General features: G+C 39.2%; 1 protein-coding gene across 4 annotated transcripts; it reads right to left on the bottom strand.

Annotated features, from left to right (window-relative positions):
• Positions 1–1,781: 1,781 nt before the first annotated feature.
• Positions 1,782–23,211, bottom strand: LOC143849776 (ascorbate transporter, chloroplastic-like). 4 transcript variants are annotated; one of them, XM_077358957.1, is made up of 11 exons: positions 22,637–23,204; positions 20,690–20,797; positions 19,749–19,904; positions 19,146–19,361; positions 17,800–18,009; positions 15,971–16,108; positions 6,435–6,536; positions 5,532–5,597; positions 5,280–5,364; positions 2,343–2,462; positions 2,077–2,216 (listed from the first exon to the last, which is right to left on the bottom strand). In XM_077358957.1, exons 1-10 carry the CDS (start codon positions 23,006–23,008, stop codon positions 2,365–2,367), a joined length of 1,551 nt encoding a protein of 516 aa, XP_077215072.1. In that variant the 5' UTR covers positions 23,009–23,204; the 3' UTR covers positions 2,077–2,216; positions 2,343–2,364. The 4 variants fall into 4 exon arrangements, with proteins under 4 accessions (XP_077215071.1, XP_077215070.1, XP_077215074.1 ...); XM_077358956.1 differs by having other exon boundaries at positions 1,782–2,462; positions 22,637–23,200; XM_077358955.1 differs by lacking the exons at positions 5,280–5,364; positions 5,532–5,597 and having other exon boundaries at positions 1,782–2,216; positions 22,637–23,211.
• Positions 23,212–24,846: the final 1,635 nt, after the last annotated feature.

Raw genomic sequence — 24,846 nt, forward strand, 5'->3', positions numbered from 1 at the left:
TTTGCAACAAAAAAAAACTCTGTTATTCACTTCCCCATCAATATGGACTTGCCTGAAAGGAATCATTCATCTGTTGATTTGCCCCCTTGATCACCTGTTTCGATGAGCCATTGCTTTGTCTTTATGCTTTTTCACAGTAGATATTAAGAAGCTTTTTCTGCATACAGTAAGCGAAGCGACATGGTACGCCAAATGAATTTGTCATTTCTGATGCACATAGCAACAAATGCAATTTTCTTTTCTTAATTTCTATCCTTTGTTTTTCTCTATGGAGGGTAGGATAAGGTTAAGAGCACTAGCATCTCTCATGCTGCATTACCAGCTAGTGGATTGCTTATTTGTTGTCTTCTGGCAGCTTACTTATATTCAACTACTAATTGGTTGTATGTTTTGAGAGTAGGAAACCAATTTTAATACACTTGGTTTTGAGCAATTTGTAGTTGGGATTATACAAGACAATCTCAATTTATTTGTTAATGTATTTCAAGTAGAAGAGAGAAAGAGAACAAGATGGTATAAGTAAGGGGCAGACTACAGAAAAAAAAAAGAAAAAAGACGAGCACCTTTGGTCTCCCTCTTGACTCTTTTACCTATATTATTAGGTGGATGGTCTCTTTAAGGGGTCTCTCCATTTGGGTAGGTAGACATGGTACCATACAATTATCTCGTTACGATCTGTGGGGCATCATACCTCTTGAGAATGCAAATACATCTAGTCATGGAGATTGCAAGCATTCAATGCAAATATTAGAGAATTAAGAGAGATTGCAAGGCATGAGAAACTGTCGGTGCACGTAAATTATTTTTTGAAAATACAATAGGACGTAAAGAAATATCAACAGACGAAATAGAAAAAAAATAAACATTGAACATGCACGAGCCCTATTGGGTCCCAACTTGAAGAAAAGACAAGGAGAGACTTCACGTCTTCACATGTAAAGCATAAGAAGACCACTACAGGGTCTGAACAAACATTCTCCCACTTGAAAATGCACCCCTTCAATAGAAAAAGCTTTGATGAGACCACACCCACATACTTACCATCAAGAAATTTTTGTTTCCCACCCCCAAGAGGCAGTAGTATGCACTATGCAGAATCCACGCTGCCAAAGGGAATGAAATTTTTGTTGGATTTTTTAATTAAATTTTTCATTCTAATTTTTTACCACTCCGTTTACAGGGGAATCAGAATAGGATGCTGATTCCAATTCCTGATTCCAGCAATATTAAGAAATGAACTGAGAAATCCTGAAATTTCAGTTCTTAAGTTTTTTTTTTATTTATGGGCAAGCTGGGGTTAGCCCGGACCCCTACCAGATATTAAGAAATAGAAAAATTACAATCTAGTGAAGATCGACCCCGAGGAGTCTTTTTTTACAATAGCAAGAAGGGGGAGGGGAACTTACAAATTTATAATTAAGAAATTTCAATTCTTAATTATGCATAAATAATAGATGCTATATTCCAATATATTAAATTTCATGGAAACATAATATGTTGCCAGTAATTTCAAGCATCAGTAATTCTAACATCTATGTAAATACTCTTCCAATGTTTCAAATCAACTCACAAATTCCAAAACACCAACATTTATGTACATACTCTTCCAATGTTCCCCAACTTTTTGTGTCTTTAGTATCTTGAATTCTTTCAATTTTTAGTAAGAAAAGATGTCTCAAAATCAAATATTGCCACTGATAAACACTGTTATGAAGTTTTATTTTTAAATTAGTATCCTTGTAGGAGACACCAAGTCGTAAAATCTGAAGCAGAGAAAAAGAGAAGGAAAAGGTTCGTGGGGTATGAAGTCTAACCCCACGACTGCCATGAATTCTGTTAATATTAACCAAACAAAATTACAAGTGCGGATAAGTGCACTGGCAGTTCGCGTGTTTTGTAACATACATATTTATAAAGAAATGTAAAACAAAATACCTCAGTGTAAGAATGATAAGATTTAACACTGAATATACATATATGTTATGACACCTCGAGGCTATTCTGCATCTTTATCCATTGATGGCTTCAAGAATGAAAACCCAGAACAGATGACATGGCATTGTTTTGCGAAACTGTCAAACTCCTTAGCAATGATTAAACATGGAGGGGTCAGTCATTATATCCATCAAGAAATTCTGAAACTGAAGAATTCCATAGCTTTGGCATGAGTGCCAATCAAATGCAGAGAACTCTCCTTGTGTGAGGTAGCTTTCCTTCTGGTTCCAGAATGCCACGAACCGGTTAGAAACACCCCAGGTCTCTCCTCTCAATTTGTGACTCTCTTTAACTTTAATTTCAGGTTTGGTTAAGGGAGTTAGGACTTTGGAGTACTAGTTGCGTACCAATAAGTCGGTGCACTCCCAATCAGTCAAGGATTTTCTCACCAGTTGAGAAGAGGTTCCAGACCAAGGTTCCAAACAGATACAGTCCAACCGAAACCTTGAAGACGTCATCCCAAGAACCTGAGGATTTTTAAGTAAAGTGTAAGAAATTGAAACCACTGCAATGTAATACGATCAATAGAAGACATTCTGTAACAAGGATATTATTTTCTAAGATTATAGTCAGGCATATATGACAGCTACAAGCGTAACAGGGAAGAAGTATAGTTCATCTCTTTCTTTCTTTTTTGCATACATAAACACATCTTATGTTCTACTGAACTGTGTTTAAATGATAAATTATCTTTCTTCGTTATTAGAATCGTCTTTCTTCTTATATATATACATACAGGGTATCTTGTGGCTTTATGACCCATGTTTGCATGATATGTACCTTTCTAGATTATGACCTAACTGAATAGGTTGTATCGCGTTTCCGAAGGTCACCATATCTAATACTTGGCTTTCTGAGCAACATCCATTGCTTTCTCACTTAACGTTTTGGGTGCCTCATTCTGGTTGGGAAATTCTCTCCAACCTTGTTTTAAGGTTTGATTTTGGTTAGTGATTAACTAATGGCTCGGCATGGAGGCTATGTTAACAAAGCTCATGACCGTGAAAGTTCTTGGAGAGGTGCTGGAGCAACAAGTGATGTTGGATTACAGATGATTCATTTGAAGCAGAGGGGAATTGGGGGAATTCAGAGCCATGGAAGTAAAACGGGATTCTTGTTGTGAAATTGACTAGGAATTTATTAGCATCTTGAAAAAAAAAACTAAAAACTAGATATAAGGTTTTTGTTCCTATGTCTTCCAAGTTGATGCTAAAAAGGTTCTGGAAGTAAAATCTGAAGAATTTGGGACACCCTCCAACAGCCTCACTGGGTTACGAGACCCGTGGCTTACTAGAAATGGTTGAGCTTTGTGACAGGTATTTTTGTCATTTTGTCCAATCCTATATGTCTGTGTGTGGCGGGTGGCGGGGGGTGGGGTGAGGATTATAAATTCGCCCTTTTTCCTCGTACTTTACTGCCCCCTTTATCGGATGTGAAGGTGGTGAGCTTCACAACCGGTAAAGTCTCTTCTCTATCTATCTCTCGTTTCCTCCAACTTCGCACTCTTCCTTTCTCTTCTTCCCAAACAAGCAGCCCTTCGGTTCTCTCGGCTTCACAATTAGTAAAGTCTTTTCTCTCTATCTCTCTTTCCTACAATTGCACCCTTCCTTCCCCGACAAACAGCCCTTTGTCTCTCTACCTCCCTCTCTCTCAACTTTTCAACTGGTAAAGTCTTTTCTATCTCTCCCTTACCTCTCTTTCTTTCGTTCCTCCAACTTAATGCCCTTCTTTTTTCTTCTTCCCAGACAAACAGCCCTTACGAATAATATCTTGTAAGGCCACAGCTTCAAAGCACTTATTATTTCAGGCTCAGAAACTTCAACAATAATCCATTCAATTACTTTAACAATGGGGTTATGTTTAGTGTTAAAAATAAGCTCATTCATATTCTTCTACAGTCTACACTATCCATATGGTTGAAGGGGGGAGGATTTACGATAGGCAATCAAGCCTTTTATTACTTTATGCCTTTCGCCACTGTTTCCAAAAGGGCTAAAAAGACGGTAATTTTGAAAATTCTAAACTATTAAACAAGTTAAAGAAGAAGCTCCAAATTTGAACCGCTCTGAGGCAATGAATAAATAGATGAGATGGAGTCTCCAGGGGAAAACTGCATTGCACACAGTCTCGAGAATCACAAATACATCTAGTGACAAGTAGGTCGCTGGTGAGAATTTTGCCGTGAATAACCTACCAACAAGAGGTGTGAAGGAGGAAAGATGGATGAAAAAGAGACGTTTCTTTGGTCATTTTAAAACGATAAATGTGGTGAAGTTCCAAAAAGGAAAAAAGCAGATCACGAGTTACAAAAAAGATGGAGTGGAGAATAATATATCTTTCTGTATTATTATATAGTTGTAAATAGACATGTCCATAGTCAATGCTCGCCACTATGGAGTGTCTAACAATGACGAACATGTCCCATGTCTAGTCTATGTCACAAATATCGCTCTCGGGAATTTCTTGGCAAGGGAAAATCTTGGGATATATTTTTTTCCTTTTTTTTTTGGGGTTTATATCGCGAAAAATGATAAAAATAAACTCAACTCAACAAAGCCTTTGTCCCAAACTAGTTGGGGTTGGCTAAATGAATCCTTTAGAAAAAAATCATAAAGAAGGTAAAAGGAATCTACCCGACTCTAATCCTGGTTCTAGTTGGGTTCTTCTAAGTGAATCATTTTCTTCCATTCTATCCTATTCAAGGTCATGTTCTCTGTTATGTTCCTAGCTATCAAGTCTTTCCTCACTGTTTCTACCCAATTTGTTTTCGGTCTGCCCCTACCTCTTTTTACTCCATCAATTTGGCACCCATACCTCTTTTTACTCCATCAATTTGGCACGAGTCGCCTCTTCTCACCAGAGCATCCAAAGGCCTACGTTGGATATGTCCAAACCATCTTAAGCGGTGAAAAACTCTGCCTGTATTTTTCACAGCCTATCCCAAGCCAAGATTGAGGACGGTTGGCGTCAGGTTGGCAGCCGACCGAAAAATTTTGCCACTCTTTTATGAAATGAAAAATGATAAAAATAAAATTATTAAAAAATAAAAAATTTAAGAAAAAATATAAATAAAATCACCGGGATAATATCGTGATATTATCACAATATTTTCTAATAAAAATGAAAATATCGCTATATTTTTAAAATCTCACGATTATTTCGGGATTTTGTCGTTTATTATATGTCACCGATAAAAACGCAATATTTTGAAAATATCAGAGGTATCTGTGACATAGTGTCTAGTTTATAGAGTTTATAGTTGATAGAAACAGATGAGGTCAAACCATGTTGCAAGATGTAACCCGTGGCTGCTGTCCCAAAGACACCTGCCAACACCCCGGCAGTGTTTGATAGACCCAGCAGTACTCCCTGTACATAATCCCAGAAAAAGAATGTGTTACCTTTCCAAAATATTTTCCGCTACTTTACATGTCTGAAACTTGAACTTTTGTGAATTTTCAACAATTAAAGGAATGTGTAAGTGATTATTACATTTGAAATTATGGATAAGATACCATTTAACAAACGGTACTTACAGCATATCGAGGACCAATGTCTTGATGATTAGAGTACAGACCAGACTGTGAGAATGCATCAGTACCCTATTGAAGAAATTCAAATGTGAGTCCCTATCAGAGTTTTTAGATCTAAACCATCATTCAAAGCAAGGATCCTACTCGAACTCGCCAACACATATGGATGAGTGACATGGCCAAGTCTAACGAGTCAAATGATTAAACCAAAAAAATATAATAATTAATAAGGAATGTGTAAATTATCTGGAATTTTTGGAAAAAAAAATAAAAAGCAATGGAAGATATAATACGATATAATTGTATTAAAACCAGAACTACATAGACCTCAGTTATTTTCAATATGTTTAGGATTGATGCACAGTTCAAATACCAAAAATGATCCTATCAAATCCTTAACATTTTTTGTTTTTGAAAACTGCAATTTTCCCTTCACAGGGTTTGGTTTGAGGTGTCAGGGGTAAATCCTTAATAAAGTAAGGTGGGTAAGCAAAAGAAGATGAGAAAACAGGAGAAAAACTGAAGTTCTTTAGAAACTGTATGCATGTGCGCGAGAGAGAGAGAGAGAGAGAGAGATAATCAAAGTAATCTTGTTGGGGGTGGAGGGAGCTCTTAGAAATGACAAATCCCTCCTTCCCAAGATAACATCCGCCAAGAAATCCAGCAACACTGACTCATTTTCTAGAAACTAGACCAAACCAATGATTGATTTCCAAACTTTTGACACGGATTCATACCTGTACAGATATACAGGTATGGACTGCAGCAAGCAAAGCTTTATATCCATTACTTCATGGTCCAAAACCACCAAAAATGAAAAAAAAAAAAAAAAAAAAAAGCAGTGTACGAGAAACCACAATGTATGAATCCATAACATCAGTTGAAAGTTGCGGGTAGAAAACAAACCTGACTGCATGCCATGCAGAGTACTGCCATTGCAGGAGAGTGGATATGGCTCAACTGAGTTAGAAAAAAAGCTGGACCAAGAAACCCAATAGATTGCATAATCTGCGGACCCAAATGTTCAATCACAAGATAAAATAAGCAGTTTAAACAGACAAATTCAATGATAACAATTGCAACATAAAAACCATTTGTCGGATTAAAGATGGCAGTTATCAACATAATAGTACAAACAGATAACCAGCATACCATATAAACTAGTTGTGAAACTACCAGTTACTCCAAAAGCTTAAGCTGTTGGAGAAGGCGTTATTTAATCTTTTATACTTTAACACTCCCCCTCAGAGTATATCATCTGTCACCCTATCTAATACCAGTGTCCTACTAGTAATGGTCTATTCATGCAGCTCCTTGCCAAAAAAATCCTCTTTGGTATCTCTACGAACATGACTACAAGTCACTTGCTTAACTCATTGCCTCAATGCCCACGCTTTTGCTTCATTAGTGTCTTTCTATCCTATAGATTGAGAAAAGACCGCCCTAACCACTCCTTCATGATCTCTGATTATGCCCCTGATACCTGTTGGTCCCATATTACCTAAGCTCAAGCCATTTAAATTCAATTTTATAACCCTAGAGGTGGGGCCCTCCATCTAGGGTGAGTCTAGCATGTGCCTTCATACTCTACAAATAGAAAGACCACACCCTCCGTAGGTGGGCTGCACCCAGCTCTCTTAAAAACTTCAACACAAGTGCCCAGCTTACCAATCTGTTGAAGATTATTTTCCACATTGTGGCTAAGCTTCTATTCCTCCCCCTTGAAAAATTTGATGTTACATTCCTTCCATACGATCCGTAGTGTCGTGAAAAAGCACCAATACCGTAACGGTTTACCTCTTACGGAGCAAAATAAACTCGTCCACCTAGCGATTTGTGCACCTGGAGACCTCCGCATCACCCGGCAACATCTAAATAAAGGAAATATGTATCTATATAATCCAGTTGTAACAAGGCAATGAATGAGAAGGTGATGGACCAACTCCTCGGCTATAGTACACACAGTGCATCAATTGAGTATAATTCGCTTGTGATGTATGAGCTGGTCAATTGCGAGGTAATGAAAATGCCCATAGTATATGTTGGTGCAACTCTAATATCCTGACCCTCCAACCAAACGAAGAACGATTTGACCGCAAATTGGGAATCTATTTGCCACTTCTATAGTTATGTCATTTCTCTTTTAATATATGTTCCTTCTAGATCCGCCATCAGAATTTCCACATCTATCTCACAATGTATAGAAGCTTGTTTGAAGATAAATGTCCACATAATACTCTAGCCGGTCCTTGTGTATGATTCCGCTAAGGAATCTTCCCTGTTATTGGCCATTCTGAATAGGGGCACATGAGATGTCTTCAAAGGAGTATCACCTACGCCAAGAATCTTCCCAAGACTTGACTTTGTTACCACCTCCCTCTCTATATCGTATCCCTAAAATGAAGTCCTCTATCATGTTACTAATAGCACTCCACACTTCAAACCTGCACCTCTGTTGGCCCTACCAGGCCGCCAACCACTCTCTATGTCATGGTTGAAAGCTGAAGAGATAAGAGAAAAGAAGACAATAATTGATGGAGAAAGTATGATTTCATTAACTCGAAATCTTTATATACCATATATCAAAAATGACCAAAATGCACTCATGTATACATGCACTCTAACACTCACCCTCAAACTGATATTTCTTTGAAAGATATTCAGCTTGTTAATCAATTGTGTGCTGCTCTCTATTCAAGCCCTTGGTGAATACATCTGCAATCTATTCTCCAGTAAAAAAAGTGTACAGGAAGAATACCCCACCCCCACCCCCCCAATCTCTCCTTTCGCACAAATGACATGAAAATCTATTTCCACATGCTTAGTGGTGGCATGAAAAATTGGATTTTGTGACCATAGTTTTAAACTTCCAACGAAGTCGAAACAAAACAACCAAAATGTTTTTCTTTCCATCCCCAGCGATACACACGCCGAAACCGTAAGTGTATTGGTGGTATACATAGTTTTATATTTTTGCCGAAACCTATTAACAGGTCTTTAGGTCTTTATTGTAATGCCCAAGGGCATACTTGTTTTTGTACTTCACTCTTTATTATTTATATTACATGAGTGAGGGGGAGAACCCTAACTCAATCTTTTCTCTCACTCCTTACTTTCTCTCTTTTCTCTACCTCTCTCAACATGGTATCAGAGCTCTAGGGCATGGATGCCTAGGGCCATTTTTTTTTCTTTTCTTTCCTTCTTTTTTCCCTAACCCTAACCTTAACATCCACCTCCATCTTCTCCATCCCTAACCCTAACCATAACCCCTCCATTCTTTGCTACAGTACCCGATACAGTACATCGCTACAGTACCCTCTTTTCCCCACTCTTCCTTGCCCTAATCTGATCCATCATAATCTCTTCTTCTTCTTTTGGGTCATAGCTATGCCCTAGATTTTCTTGTTCGGCTTGATCACTATCTTCATGGTGTTGTTCTGGATTTGTACTTACATCATTGCGATGTTTGTGGCTCGGAGTTGTCTCGACTTTGTCTTTATGTCATGAGGCTATCTCATGCCTCCCTTATGCATATGTTGTCCTCACGAAGCCGCGGTCTATTAGCTTGCTTATAGTCTTCATCCTGGTCTCTACTTGCTCGTTGTTGGTCCTCTTCAATCTTCTTCCCAGTCTCTTATGGAAGATACCCCTCATATTGAGGACCCTACTATTCATACTCCAGCTATGGCTACTAGTTCCTAGCCGCATCAGGCTGCGTCGTCGTCTTTGTCTTCGGTGGATGCGTCATTCCCACCGATTACCACTTCCCGTCCTGATGGATCCAACTATTTGACTTGGAAGATTGCTGTGGAGACATATCTGAAGGCCCGACGAAAGATTTCTATTATTCGTCGTGATCCCCCTCCTGAGACTGACCCTACCTTTAATGATTGGGATGTAGATGATGCCCTTGTTCGTACACTTCTATGGCAGAGTATGACCCCTGCCATTGCTAGCACCATGATGGATCTCCCTACTGCCAAAAAGGTATGGGAGCACACTGCGGCATTATATTCTGGTGAGGGGAATGTCGCCCGTCTCTGCGATACTTATTCGCACTGGATGGGTCACAAGCGTGGTGATTCTACAGTCCATGATTACTACAGACAGTTTGTCTCCTATTGCCAGCAGCTGGATGCTCTTTTGCCTCTCACCACTGATCTTACCACGGCAGCCAGACAGCGGGATCAGCTCCGTGTTGTTCATTTCCTTGACGGTCTTGGACCAGAGTTCACTCATCTTCAACAGCACATCCTTGAGTCTGGTACTGTACCCACTCTTCAGGAGGTATTTTTACGAGCTCAGCAGTGTGCACTTGGCATTACTGTTCCTACTCCCGTGGATGTCTTGACTACTGCTGCTTATGGAGCCGCTGACAGCCCTTCCCGAGGAGGAGGCATTTTTTGTCGCGGTCATGGTCGCGATACTAGCCGAGGCAGACATGGCGGCGGCCTAGAGGGTGGCCGTGGAGGTCGAGCTCGGCCCTATTGTACTCATTGTAGGTGTGAGGGTCACTATCACGAGACATGCTTTGATCTCCATCCTGAGCTGTGTCACACTCCATATTCTCGCCAGGGTCGTACTGCACATCTTGCCCTTCTAGATTCGCTTGCTCCTATTGACAGCCCCTCACAGACACCACTGGCTACTCCGACCGATCAGATGGCCGTCTCTCGTGCCGACTATGATGAGCTACAGCGTTTCAGGTCTGCCAGCCGCCCTCCTACTGCTGGTCTTGTTCAGCCAGGTAGTTCTCCTGCTTCGTTCCTCTCTAGTTCTAGCTCCTGGATTATTGATTCGGGAGCATCTCATCACATGACAGGTACCCAGTCATCTTTACATGATTTTCATCATGTTGTTTCACGTTCTATTACTCTTGTTGATGAGAGTACCTCTCCTATCACTGGTGTTGGCAGTTGTTCCCCTTCACCAGGCATTACATTATCATCTGTGCTCTGTGTCCCCAAATCACCTTTCAGTTTACTTTCTGTTAGTCAATTAACAAAGCATCTTCATTGTTCTATCTCATTTTTTCCTTCATATTGTCTTTTTCAGAATCTCTCGACTGGGAGGACGATTGGCTCGGGCCGTGAGGTGGATGGCCTTTATCGTCTCGACTGCACTCCGTCCCATCCGATTCTACATGGCTCGGCCGATGCATACCAGTGACACTGTCATCTAGGTCACCCATCTATGGAGCGTTTACGCAGGATTCCCTTCGTTCTTCTTCATCTGTTAGGTCTTTTCAGTGTGAGGCCTGTGAACTTGGGAAGCATCATCGTGTGCCATTTCCCTCTAGGACTGTTAGTCGGGCTTCACACCCTTTTGCTCTTGTTCATTCTTATGTATGGGGTCCTGCGAGGACTACCTCTTTATTTGGATTTCACTATTTTGTGGTCTTTATTGATGACTATTCACGTATGACATGGACTTATTTAATAAAAGATCGTTCTAAAGTTTTTTCTGTGTTTCGTGATTTCTATGCTGAAGTTAGTAATCAATTCTCATGTGTTATCCAATGTCTTCGCACTGACAATGCAAAGGAATATTTCTCTTACTCAAATGGTTTTCAGGAATTCCTCTCTTCGCGAGGCATTCTTCATCAGTCCTCATGTGCTCATACCTCTCAGCATAATGGAGTGGCTGAGCGGAAGCTTCGCTCCTTGTTAGATGGGGCCTGGACACTACTCTTTCAGATGCGGATCCCTAAGACCTATTGGGCTGATGTTGTACTCACAGCATGCTACCTGGCGAATAGGCTTCCCTCTTCGGTCCTTGGTGGCACCTCTCCGTTCTCGATTCTTCGTCCTACCTCTGACCCTTTCCCTCTTACACCTCGAGTTTTTGGCTGTCTCTGTTTTGTCCACGTTCTTGGGTCAGGATTAGATAAGTTGGATCTTCGGGCCAAACGGTGTATCTTTCTAGGTTACTCTCGGACCCAAAAGGGTTATCGTTGTTACAGCCCTCACCTGCGACGATCCTTTGTCTCGGCGGATGTTACATTCTTTGAGACCCAATCGTTTTTTAGTCCGTCCATCTCGTTGGATCCCTCCCCCTCTACACTTCAGGAGGATTCCTCACATACTCCTGTTCTTCCTCTTCCGGTTCTTCCTGATCCCATCCCTGTTTCTACACCTCCAGTGTCCAGTTCCTCCCCTACAGTTGATTCTACTGTTATGCCAACATCAGCGCCTTGTGCAGTCCCTCTACCTCCACCATTGAAGCAGTATCAGCGTCGGACCAAATCTGTTGCTCATTCAACCCCGCCCGAGCCATCATAATCTCAGCCGGAGATCCCCACTTCTGAGGTACATTCTGACTCTCCCATTGTCTCTCGCACTCGGTCTCGCAGTACTGCTCATCACATTTCCTCTTTTGTGTCTTATGACTTTCTCACCCCTGTATTTCGTAGTTTTGTTTCGTCTTTGTCCTCTATTTCTCTACCTAAGACTCTACAGGAGGCACTTGATCATCAAGGCTGGCGGCGGCTATGGATCTTGAGATGCAGGCCCGTCAGGCCAATCAGACATGGGATTTGGTCCCTCTACCATATGGTGCTCGCCCCGTTGGTTGTCGCTGGGTTTATGCAGTCAAGCACCTTCCTGATGGCATAGTTGAGCGCCTTAAGGCTCGACTTGTTGCCAAAGAGTACACGCAGACATATGGGATTGATTATGGCGAGACTTTTTCACCAGTTGCGAAAATTCCTTATGTCCGTGTCCTGCTATCCCTTGCTGTGAATCATGGCTGGCATCTTCATCAGTTGGATGTAAAGAATGCCTTTCTTCATGGTGATTTGGAGGAAGAGGTCTCTATGGAGCAACCTCCTGGATATGTTGCTCAAGGGGAGAGATCTTCTCTTGTTTGTCGTTTGAGAAAATCCATCTATGGTCTCAAACAATCTCCGAGAGCCTGGTTTGGGAAGTTCAGTGCTACACTTATTCGCTTTAGCATGATGCAGTGCGCAGTTGATCACTCCGTCTTCAGTTTTCAGTCTCAGGCTGGTTGTGTTCTGTTGATAGTATATGTCGATGATATCATTATCACTGGTAGCGATACAGGTGGCATTCAGAGGCTCAAATTCTTCCTTCAGACAGAGTTCTCTACTAAGGATTTGGGTCGTCTTCGGTATTTCCTGGGCATTGAGGTTGCGCCTATTCGACTAGGGGTATCTACCTCTCACAGAGGAAGTATGTTCTGGATCTTCTTGATGAGACAGGTTGTTTGGGAGGCAAGCCTGCCTCAACTCCTATGGACCAGAATATGAAATTACTCCCTGAGGAGGGAGTCCTGTTAGAAGATCCAGGGCGATACAGACGGTTAGTTGGTAAGCTCATTTATCTACTATTACACGTCTAGATATTACCTTTGCAGTTAGCGCTGTTAGCCAGCATATGAGCTCACCTCGCACTTTACATTGGGCTGCTGTACTTCAGATATTGAGATATCTGAAGAGTTCGCCAGGTAAAAGGTTGTTATTTCAGAGGCATGGGCACCAGAGAATTGAGGATACACTGATGCAGACTGGGCAGGATCTCCGGCTGATAGGCGGTCTACTACAGGATATTGCACCTTTATTGGAGGTAATCTTGTTTCATGGAGAAGTAAGAAACAAGATGTCGTGTCTAAATCCAGTGCCGAGGCAGAATATAGAGCTATGTCTCATACGAGTGGGGAACTCATGTGGCTACGTTCCTTACTTTCAGATATTGGATTTCCTCCTTCTTCTTCTTCTCCAGCTCAGTTATACTGTGACAATAAATCCGCCATTTACATTGCCACGAATCCAGTCTTCCATGAGATGAACAAACATATTGAAGTGGATTGTCATTTCATTAGAGATTTGATTCAGCGAGGCTACATATCTCCCATGTTTACCAGATCTACATATCAATTAGCAGACATGTTCACGAAGCCTCTAAGTAGAGCTAAGTTAGTTGATAATTGTAACAAGCTAGGAATGTTAGATATCTACATTCCAATTTGAGGGGGAGTGTTAACAGGTCTTTAGGTCTTTATTGTAATGCCCAAGGACATACTTGTCTTTGTACTTCACTCTTTATTATTTATATTAAATGAGTGAGGGGGAGAACCCTAACTCAATCTTTTCTCTCACTCTTTACTTTCTCTCTTTTCTCTACCTCTCAACAAAACCGACAAGAAAAGACCAAAAAATTTTTGTTTCTGTACCCATGGAAACGAATACCGAAACTAAACTCATAGAGAAACCAAAACCGTAAGTGTATTAGTGGTATATTATATCGGTATGTGTTACATAATTATATTTATACGAATCGCAAAGTGTGGTGTGTGTATTATACATAATTATATGAATTACATGTGAAATGCGGTATGCATTGAATTATTAGACATGTGCTGCCATACATGCCACTAGATATTCGATGTTGTTAAATCATTATGGGTGGTTTTTTGCTTACATAATGGTTTTTTAGTATGTGTTTGCGCTTATTCCAGTGGTTCCTAAAGTTTCATCTTAAATGTCCATCATTTGCATATGTTCTTATATGTTTCGTAATTTTAAAATATCATGACAGAAATGCATACTGAAATTGAAACCTGAAACCTTGTTTATGACATTTAAAAGGAATTCTTACTATCACACAAAAGAGTCTATGAGCTTGGGCTAAGATGTAAATTCCAGAGCAAAAACAACATCCATTTAAGCTCTGCTCAGACTCTAACCTGGACTTGTCTACTGTTCCATATTTCCTACTGCTCCAAGAAATTAAACTCACCATAACACAATATTTCGTAACTGACCTCCAGTATCAGGGTCATACGCCCATTATGGACCAGAATAACCCTCTACTTTTATACATTGGACTTGATGTCTTTCATAGAACAGCCCATGACCCGTAGAACAACACCATAATACCCAAGGTTCTTATTCCGGGAACAAAATTCTGGCCCATTCCAATTCAAAAAAAAAAAAAAAAAAACTGGCAGATTCCAACCCAATCACCAATTAAAAAGTAAGGAGAATAACAGAAAGCCATCTGATTTGGACACTCATTCAAAATCCCGACAATACAACTCAACTCAACTCAACAAAGCCTTTTTCCCAAACTAGTTGGGGTCGGCTAAATGAATCCTTTAGAAAAAATTCATGAAGAAGGTTAAAGGAATCTACCCGACTCTAATCCTAGCTCTAGTTGTGTTCGTCTACGCGGATCATTTTCTTCCCTTCTATCTTATCCAAGGTCATGTTCTCTATTATGTTCCTAGCTATCAAGTCTTTCCTCACTGTTTCTCCTCAAGTTATTTTCGGTCTGCCCCTACCTCTTTTTACTCCATCAACTTGGCAAGAGTCGCCTCTTCTCACTGGAGCATCCAAAGGCCTGCGTTGGATATGTCCAAACCATCTTAAGCAGTGCTCTCTCATCTTCTCCTCAATTGGTGCCACTAAGTACATAAATGATCACACTAATGTTCTTACTTTTCAAACTTGACACATCAAATATTAAACTGGATACATGACTCTACCTCCTCGCATTTGCAATGATATGAAAAAAGGCAGTAATTTTATTGCCATTTTCAGCCATAAGATCCTAACGATTTGTTTCCATTTGATATCCTCCAAAACTATCATTCTTCATCTCATCCTTCAGTGTCTGCTCCCTTCGAAAGTCCTCCCAGCTTAAGCCTGAGATTTTGATGGAGAACTCCCCGCAAAAAGGAAATGTGGAGATATTCATGGTTGAAAACAAGTCATAATTCAGAAACTTATAAGGATATCTCTCTTTGTGACGCAGAAACTACGAAACAATGTTATAACAACCAATGAAACTTTCCGGTCAACAAGTATTACAGCTCGGGCAAATCTGAAGCCAACTGGAAATCTCAGGTAATACTAAACTTGCTCATAAAGTCAACCTGCCCAGTTTTCTAAAGAAATATACAGGTTCCTTGTTCTTTGATTTCAAGGCAGTATATTTCAGTTACTTAGTATTCATGAAAATTTTCTAAAGGATTCATTAGCCAACCCCAACTAGTTTGGGACAAAGGCTTAGTTGAGTTGAGTTGAGTTGAGTTGTATATTTCAGTTACTTGGTGGCAGATTTTAAGAACCTTGCTAGTCTATTTCCCAAGGAACTCACTTTTTCTCTATTGATATTCATAAAACATTAACCTTTTCTTTTTTATCATCAAGAAAAATTCAGAACAGAGAAGCATATTATTGATGGAAGTGGAAACAAAACAAGACAGCAACGGCACCAAAAAGTGCACCCTAAAGAATTTTAACCCCTCCATCTAGATGCTTATGAAAAAGCTACAATGCAATATTTTCTTTGCAAAGCTCAAATTTATTGAAAAACAAATGTGTTATAAAAGTATAAAATGCCAGGACCTCTTTAATGATTTAACATCCAAAAAAGCATGTCCTTAAATTTTTAAATTTAAAAATCAAAGAAATGTCATACCTTGCGAACCATGGTGACAGATAGCCCTTTACTCACAAGTGTGTCTGCAATCCACCCACCAATATTTGCAGACAATGCCATTGTAAGCCAGGGTAAAACACAGACAAGCCCAGATTCTGTGAGGTTGAACTTCAAGACCTGGTTTGGAGTTGAACATAATCAAAAGCAACATGCAGTTTCAGTCAAAACCCACATTGCCTCAAGATCTTTGCTAGCTTTTTAAATAAAAGGGATGATGATTTTTATAATTTTTTACCACATACGTTTCATCAATAATATGAACATAATCCTTTTAAAATTACTAGAAGATCATATCAATCTCAAACAATAGTTGTAGCAAATATACACAACATATCAGACTAGAAAGGATGAAAAATGCAAATTGACTCTTATGTATTCACCTTTATGAATGTTTTGTGTCATAAATTTTACACAATGTAGTAAGTGTTATTTTAGGACACAGCTCATATAAAAAAGAAGCCAGCCCCATCGGTAAGCTAATCAAGTCACCGTAAAGTCATAATGCTTCCCCAACTTCTTAGGATTTCTAGATACCTCTATTCAAATTCGTCAGACTCACCTCTGTTCTATCTAGAAAAATACTGTGTTTTAACACATTGTAGAAATGTTATTTTATGACCCAACTCATCTAACAAAGAAGACAGCCCCGTCGGTAAGCTAATCAAGTCACCATAAATTCATAATGCTTCCCCCACTCCTCCAGATTTCAAGATAACTCCTATCAAAATTGTCAGACTCACTTCTTTTCTAACTAGAAAATTACTGCGTCCCTCAGAACACTTTTATCCTTCACCTTCTATTTGCAGTGTGTCAATGTATCCTCCACCACCAAGGGATGCTAATAATGTCATCGTAAAAGGGATCATAATGTATCATGTGTCGCATGAACTTCTTCCTCAACTTCTCAGGCTCTCCTAGGTTTATCTTATTCATCTTTCCAGTTCCATGCCACCATCAGTCTTCATCATAAACAGTTAAATAAAGATAGTATTATTTGATGATATCATTCTATGATCTTGCCGGGTTTTATTTCCTTAAAGCAGAGTTGCATGAATAATGGTATTGGATCTTAAACTTTTAAATAACAATTCCAGGATTTCAACTTTATGGACGTCAAAGCCATAAAATGCCCCTTAAAACTAGTTACATCAAATAAATCTAATCCCATGGCTTTTTTAGTATCAAGATGATTTGCTAATAAGAATGTTTCCTGCCCACTGGAACCATATTAAATTGAAGATCTTCTTGGTTTAGGCATCAAGAGACCGTAAGCACAGAACCCCTACTGATGGATACCACTGGCTGTTTCCATCTCATAAGACCTCAGATACATTAGAAACTTATTGTTTATCGTATGCTCTGTTGTCTGGGCACCAAATCAAATGGGTTTTATTTGCATGTGTCAAAAGCCACTACCCATCATCTGAGCCCCAGCTAGTTGGTAAATGTTACAGCTGGCCTTTCAGCATGTACATATCATTGATTTTTCTAAAAATAAGGTAAAAAAATAAAATTAAAAAATTAACTCTTGTATTTGATGCAATTCTGGCAAAAATATGCTAAACAATTTCATCTAATGAATCATGGATGAGAACTTCCGCTTTCAGTAAATTGTTGTATAACTCATATTCCAAAATGCCAAATTTTCGCCAAAGCTTGCTACAGAAACCACTACATTCAAGAAAGAGGAAGGCAGAGCCTTCAATCCAAGATCAACCTATCAGGAATATTGTGTTTAAAAATTATGTAGCAGTTTATGTGGGAAAAAAATAACACATGTAACACATAAAATTGTGCAGAATTATTACCTGGTTGTAGTATGTTGGCATCCATGTGAGAAGAATGAAAGTACCCCAGTTGTGGCAGAAATGGGAGACTATTAGGGCCCACACAGGTGCCTTTGATAAGATTAATCTCCATGGAATAGTCCTTACAGGCTCCTTGGAAACACTATTACCAACGATCAGCTTCTTTTCTTCGGGCTGAAGTTCTGGATCCTCAAACGGTGAACTATGTGCCTAAGGTATCATTCACAAAGGAAGAAGTGATATCAGAAAAAACAAGCATAAAAATATTCAAAAGTAAACAGAAATATATACAACATGTGTCATTCTTGATATTAAATACGCAAAGAAAACAGCCAAAAAGTGACTTCATTTTCTAGCTGAAGAAAATTCAGATCTGTTCCTATACATTTGATAACAAAAATACAACTAGAAACAGAGGGGCCCACTGATTCATAGTATTAATTGGTGCTCCAAAATAAAATGATTGTTGATCCATTTAAACTTCCTAGATGGCATAAAATGAAGGTAATGAAAAAAATTAGGTAACAAGGGTGCTTTCACACTCTAGGGGTGAAATCACGATGTGATGAGGCATTAAATAAATCATGCGTAGTCATTCTAACCCTTCAAAAGGACCCCACATTGATTCCCTGCAGAAATTACAGCTCATCTCAATCTGAAATTATGAAACCCAAAAGTTGTGAAAAATTACGAATTTAGAGGAAAGTGTAAATGGTTGAAAGGGGAAGTTTAAAATGAGCATTACCGCAAATTTATCCGATCAAAAATTTAAAAAAAAATGGAACCTGATAAAACAATCATCTTAATACCTAGTTCAATTTCTTCTGTGTGAAAGCAAATCACTTTTATTTTCACCCTATGGGTTGGCTGGGAATCCATTCAAAATCTGTACCTTTGGGAATCCATTAAAAAAAGAGGTATCTCTTCCTGTTCAAGCCATTCTGGGAATCCATTCAAAATCTGTACCTTTTATTCTAATGAATTAACTAAAAACCATGTGTTATCTATATTCTATAATATACTGCAACATTATCATTAGCTAATACAAAGAAAATGCTAGAACACAAAGATGTAAAAATGCCTTGAATATGAATGTTATATATCAAATAAAATGTTAGACATATAAAAGAAACTTATGATACATTTAGGAGCTAAAATTACATTTTTTATGCTTCAACAATAAAAAATAGAGTAAAATACTTAGACAAAAATCTTTTAAGAAGCTTCTTATTCCATATGCAGTGAGCATATCAAACAATTTAGCTGCAGGACAAATTTTAAGATGCATTTTCACGATACACAAACATTAATAACTGTTTAGTAGATGGAAATAGAAGTATTGCTACCTTATTTAGCCACAATGCAACCCAAACAGTTCCAAGGGAGCCGAAGGAGTAAAATACTGATGGCCAGCCAAATTTATGTATCAATAATGGTGAAAACGCCAACCCAGTTACTGATCCAAGATACATCCCACTGTATACCAGAGCTAATGCTCTACTTCTCTCTGATACGGGAATCCACTTTGACAGAATATTATTCATAGCGGGCATGGCAACTCCCTGAAAGAAGATACCATCACTCATGAAACCAACAGAAAAAACTGACAGATATCTATGACTGATGAAATTAAAATCCATATAATCCATCCTGAGTTCCAACTCTGTTACAGGCAACTGACCTCAAAGATAACTATCACAGCTAACAAGAAAATATAACGAAATATTTCCAATTAAGTCTTTAGAAGGGAGGTTAGAAGAATCATCATTCAAAAAGAAATAGTAGAATATGAGTATGTAACTTAGTCACATAACTACATGTTTTACACTCAATCAACATTCAATAGAAGGTTAAGCATACTTCTTCTATTTCCATTAAACGAGAGAGAGAGAGAGAGAGAGAGAGAGAGAGAGAGAGAGAGAGAGAGAGAGAGATGGTAAGTTGCCAACCTCACCAATCCCCATGAAAGCTCGGGTGACAAGTAAGAAAGGGAGTCCAAGCTTAGCAGCAATGGGTGTGAGAACTGTAGCAATGGACCACCAGACAACCCCAAATCCCAAGACAAACTTCCCACCAACTGTGTCCGCCCATATACCTCCAGCAATCTATGCTTCAAAATTACCAATCAGAAGAAAAAACAGTTAACATGACAGCCAATATTTTACAAAATAAAATGAATGTAAATTATAGATTTAATACTTAAATCATTTTATACATCTAAATGCAAGTGTTCAGAAGCTATAGCAACAAGGACACATTTATGCATGAAATAAACTGAAACAAACATGTACAAAAATAATTAAAAGAATAATGGAAATTTTCTCCTACATGTATGATTGACAGTAGGGAACCTACAACAACGGTTTATTACCAGTGGACATGGTTAAGATTATTACAGCGACGAGGATTAAAACAGAAACAGGACATGAAATGTAAAACAAAGAATTGCCCTCCGCAAGTAGCTAGGATGAATCATTTAAGAAGAATGAGAGGATATATAATATTAGTTTAGAATCTTAAAGTAGCAGGTCCCTTTATCATAGACAAGATGGAAAAACCTGAGAGAAGCACGGGAAAACAAGATTGTTATACATTCTACATGGTAGAATTTTACACAACAGTTCATATCTTGATCCTCATTCTCACATCATCAAAGCTTGTTGTACATCCTAAATGGCAACTCATGTAATTAGTTGAACTTCATATCTGTATAGAGCATGTGGTAGTGGGGTTAGCGTTCAACCTCCACGAACTCTCTCGTCTCTCATTCTTTTTCTTTCTTCTTTTCTCTTTCTCGCTTCTTTCTTCTTTCATGTTTTTATCTTTTATCCATACAAATTAAATGAAGATACCTTATTATTAGACCAACCCTCAATATTTGTCAACCAACCTGGGTGAGAAGGTAGCCCCAGAAAAATGATGATTGGATCAAGCCAACAGTTGCAGGATTCCAATTGAACTCTGCGGACATGGGAAGGATGGCAATGCTCATGTTTACCTGACAATAAGACAGAATAATCATATGTTAAAATGGAAACAATCATGTTTATTTGATATTATTAGCAGGTTCCCTCAATTTAGGAAACAACTTATTCCAACTCGTCTTCAAATCAAAATAATCATAAAAGTTATTTATGCAACAGAACCTCTATTCAATATTGATAATGAAACGTTAAATATAAAGAACATTGACATGCACATAAAATATAGCTTGAAGAAGTAGAAACATTTAAATGAGCAAGGAAATATTTAATTTATCCTTTGTTGGACGATCAACTAAGAAGATCGATCTTCAAAGACTAGGAGGATGTTCTTACTTCTTAGGTATTGAAAACTCAAACATGAAGGGAGATAGTAACAGTTATTAAAAAGAAAAAAAAAATACTTTTTTCATCGGTATTGTATCTAAAAAACATCTATAGACAGAGAATAGTTACAAGGCTAAAATGTTAAGAAATCCCATCAGATGGTCCTTGTTTAATGTCAAATTGCATCAAGGCCTGAATAGACATTAATAAATAATAATAATAATAATAATAACAACAACAACAACAACAATAATAAAGAGAAGAAGAAGAACAGCGACAACAATAGGTGATAGCACATATAAGATATATGCTATTGAAGGAGTCCTCAATGTTATCCAATTCTCGCGTGAGAAAGGGGGGATGGATAATCAAACCATCTATGAGTTGAATGACACCAGACCGACAAGTCTTGTCGATAGCATATATAAGATATCGATTGAAGTCCTTTCGGAGAGCTACCATGGAGCAATTATTTCTCAGTCGTAAGGAGCTATCCTTTCCTAGAGAGGGGTTAGGGTGATGGGCTCAATCTTCGGTTCCTAACAAGCTACGCACCTACCCTAACTCTTGGCTGGCTTGGGGAACTACGAACTACTAGTTAAGCTACCTAACGTCCGGAATAGCGCTTACTTGAACAACAGCTTCGCTTCGCTAACTCACTGACCATGCCAAGCAACAACTACTGTGACTTTGTCCCTATGTAGATTGTTATCTGTTTGTGTGACTACTTTGTTTAATGATTTGCTAATGTTTGGTGATACATACATACATGCATACATCTAGGTGATGAGGGGCAATGACCATGATGTTCTTAAGGTCAATATGACGAAACAATATATACATATCTCGCGACTTGATTGTGAGGAAAACAGAGAAGGATGTCTTGGACTCCCTCCTTCACAAAGAAGCAATTCCCCTTTGCCAGATAAACTGGTTAGATTTGCGAATGGTCCAAGAGCTCAGAGTTACAAGATTCTCACATATACCCCAAATGCCTCAAACAGATAGCAGTATACTACCAAAAATATTGAATTTTATACTTTGGATGATTTTGGTTACTCATTTTAGTCCATTCAGTTAGGTTCTTCAACAGATATAACTGTCTGCCAAGGATACTCAGATTGAGTACTTGTCACTAGTCATCCCGTGGGGCCACTAATAGATCCCCAGGTCCTTGGATATTTTGCAATATCATCTCCTAAACCCATAATAATGTTGCATAATTGGAGATATCCTTCTGCTGGATCCCTCAATCTGCTAACACCATAGCCAATGACTTGGCAAAATCTGGTCATTGAGATATCGGTGTTCATGTTGTGGCAAGTTTTATTTCTAGTTTTGAATCTGCCCCATCGATGTTCACAACAAGTTTTAGCTTACTCATAAAAATACCGAAAAGCAAAAAAAATTAGCTGTGAAGCAACGCTCAAGTAAAGATACAGCAAAATGGCAAATGAATAAATCACAAGCATTCAAATCGGCACCAATTTCCACTTAAATTAACAGAAGAATCAAAGCAACTAGCTTACTCGATCCATATTGCAGAGCAAAAACGCGGAGGAACATAGAACTACGATCACCCATCTCTTCGGGAACTCCTCCCACCAACTAATATCACTCCTCAACTCCTCCTCCTCCAACACCACTACGGCTTCAGTCAGCGCTCCGTCGGGAAACTTCACGGATTCCGGCACCGACTCGGCCACGTCGTACGGCTCCGACTTCACGTCGGCGTGAGTTCTCCCGATCGTCCGGCGCCGGAAAGCTTCCGATTTGACCGGAATACTGGACAAAACCCGACAACCGCTCCTCTTCCTCGAAACCCTAGATTTGAAGGTGTTTCGTTTATGAAGGAGAGAGAAATCGAGAGGGAAAGGGAGGAGAAAAACGCCTGCATTCATGGTTTTCTTTCTTCCCCACACGTGATTTTTCCTGTTCAGGGAGGGAATAGGAATGCTCTTCCATTATCAATCGACCGCTGGTTCTCTGATTGACACGTGTCCTGGATTACGTCGTGGGCGATGATTACCGAAAGCTTGGATTAGCAGACATAATGAGTTTTGTTGGAGATATTTTGGGATAAATCCGTGTCGCGTTCCATACGTTCGAGGATCAGTGTTTCTCCAATTCTCCCCCCACTATAATATTTGGCCCTTTTTTCTTCCCACTAGAAGGGGGGTGGCCCGGGGAAGAAAAGGGGCGAGTATATCACTTCCCATTTTAGTATCTGGATGGCATTAGTGGGGACTTTGAGAGGAAATGTTAAGTTCGTGAATTGGTAGACAATACCATCGGAAGGTGTGGAGGACCTACGTGAAATCAAGACCATTGAACTTGTATAAAATCATGAGGCGAGTCACAAGTTTTTTGTCACGTACAGAAAGAACATCCAATCCAAAGGATGGAGAACTGCGAAAATCAACAGTTTAGATATTATAAGGCATTTGCAAGGATTTGTAGTCCCCGATTCGACCAACGGATCTGATCACATCGATGTGGCACAAGCGGGCCCAAATAGGGTCAGTTAGGAACTAGCCTGATAGCCACTTGAATGCCAAAATGACGGGTTGATAGGCTCTTTCCTAAAAAGATGTTCATTGGGTTCCACTTGTGCCCTTATGCATGTAGGGTTGTCTGACATATCGATATGGGTCGCGTAATGGATCTTATTGAGAGGCTATGTGTGTCTGTTGTAGTGTCCCAGCCACCAGCCGGTCCCCGAAATGCCTTCTGCAATGGTCCCTAGCAAATCCCATAAAATATTTATATAAGAAACGGGGACAAAATATCATTCTAAAATCAAAATGAAATAATTCATCTCCTCGATGAAACCTAAAACCTTATCGCCTCCATTTGCCATTCTTCTTCCTCATCTTATCCATTCGTCTGTCTCTGCATGAATCGTCCAGTCATCAGCCACTATCTTCATTTATAATTGTGTTTTTCCGGATCATTGTTCTTTCTCAGTCCTGAAAGTTTTCCTTCGCTCCATCAGTGTCCGCTTTAGAAGAAAATAGTAAGACAAAAGAGCTTGGATATATTTTCATTTCTAATGTTGGAAGCCGAGTGGCTAGCTTACACATGCATAGGGTCTCTTTCATAATTGGTGCATGTTCAGTTGTAGACAATGGCTTCGTTAGTTTATACTGACAAGGAGGACAAATTGAGGTCCCTAACTAGAGTTGACTCGCAATCACTACACATTTATGGATCGTGTTAAGCAAATCATAATCAGTATGTTACCATGATGCATAGAGTTAGTACTTCATAAGGCCAATGGTGATTTTCGGCAATAACATGGCGATGTCAACAAAAAGTCTTCATGTGGATGAAAAATAAGCTAAGATGGAGATTTTTGGGAAAGATGATCTTGATTCCTACATCGCTAAACTCCTAACTTTATTAGGATATGTTTTGGGTTTTAAGAAAGTGGCCATTGGAACCAAAATTGAAGATCATATCCTTGTTGTTAGAGGCAGAGAGGAGAAAAGTGTTAGAGGCAGAGAGGAGAAAAGAGAGTCGGTGGAATGTTTGCTTGAAGCATTACGTGGGTTGCATCTAAGTGGAATGCTAACACGTTGCCTCCAGCCCCTATTTAATCAAAGAATAAATATTGAAGGGATAAGTATGAGAGAATAAGAGGTTATGGGCTTTAGCCCATATGAGCCCAAACACCTGGACCATTATCTATGGGCTTATATTTGAACATATACCCAACAATCTCCTCCTTATGTTCTAC

The sequence above is a fragment of the Tasmannia lanceolata genome, unplaced genomic scaffold, assembly GCF_043159265.1.
Source record: "Tasmannia lanceolata isolate RefF3 unplaced genomic scaffold, GAP_Taslan_0.1 ptg000018l, whole genome shotgun sequence".
Classification (NCBI taxonomy): Eukaryota; Viridiplantae; Streptophyta; class Magnoliopsida; order Canellales; family Winteraceae; genus Tasmannia; species Tasmannia lanceolata.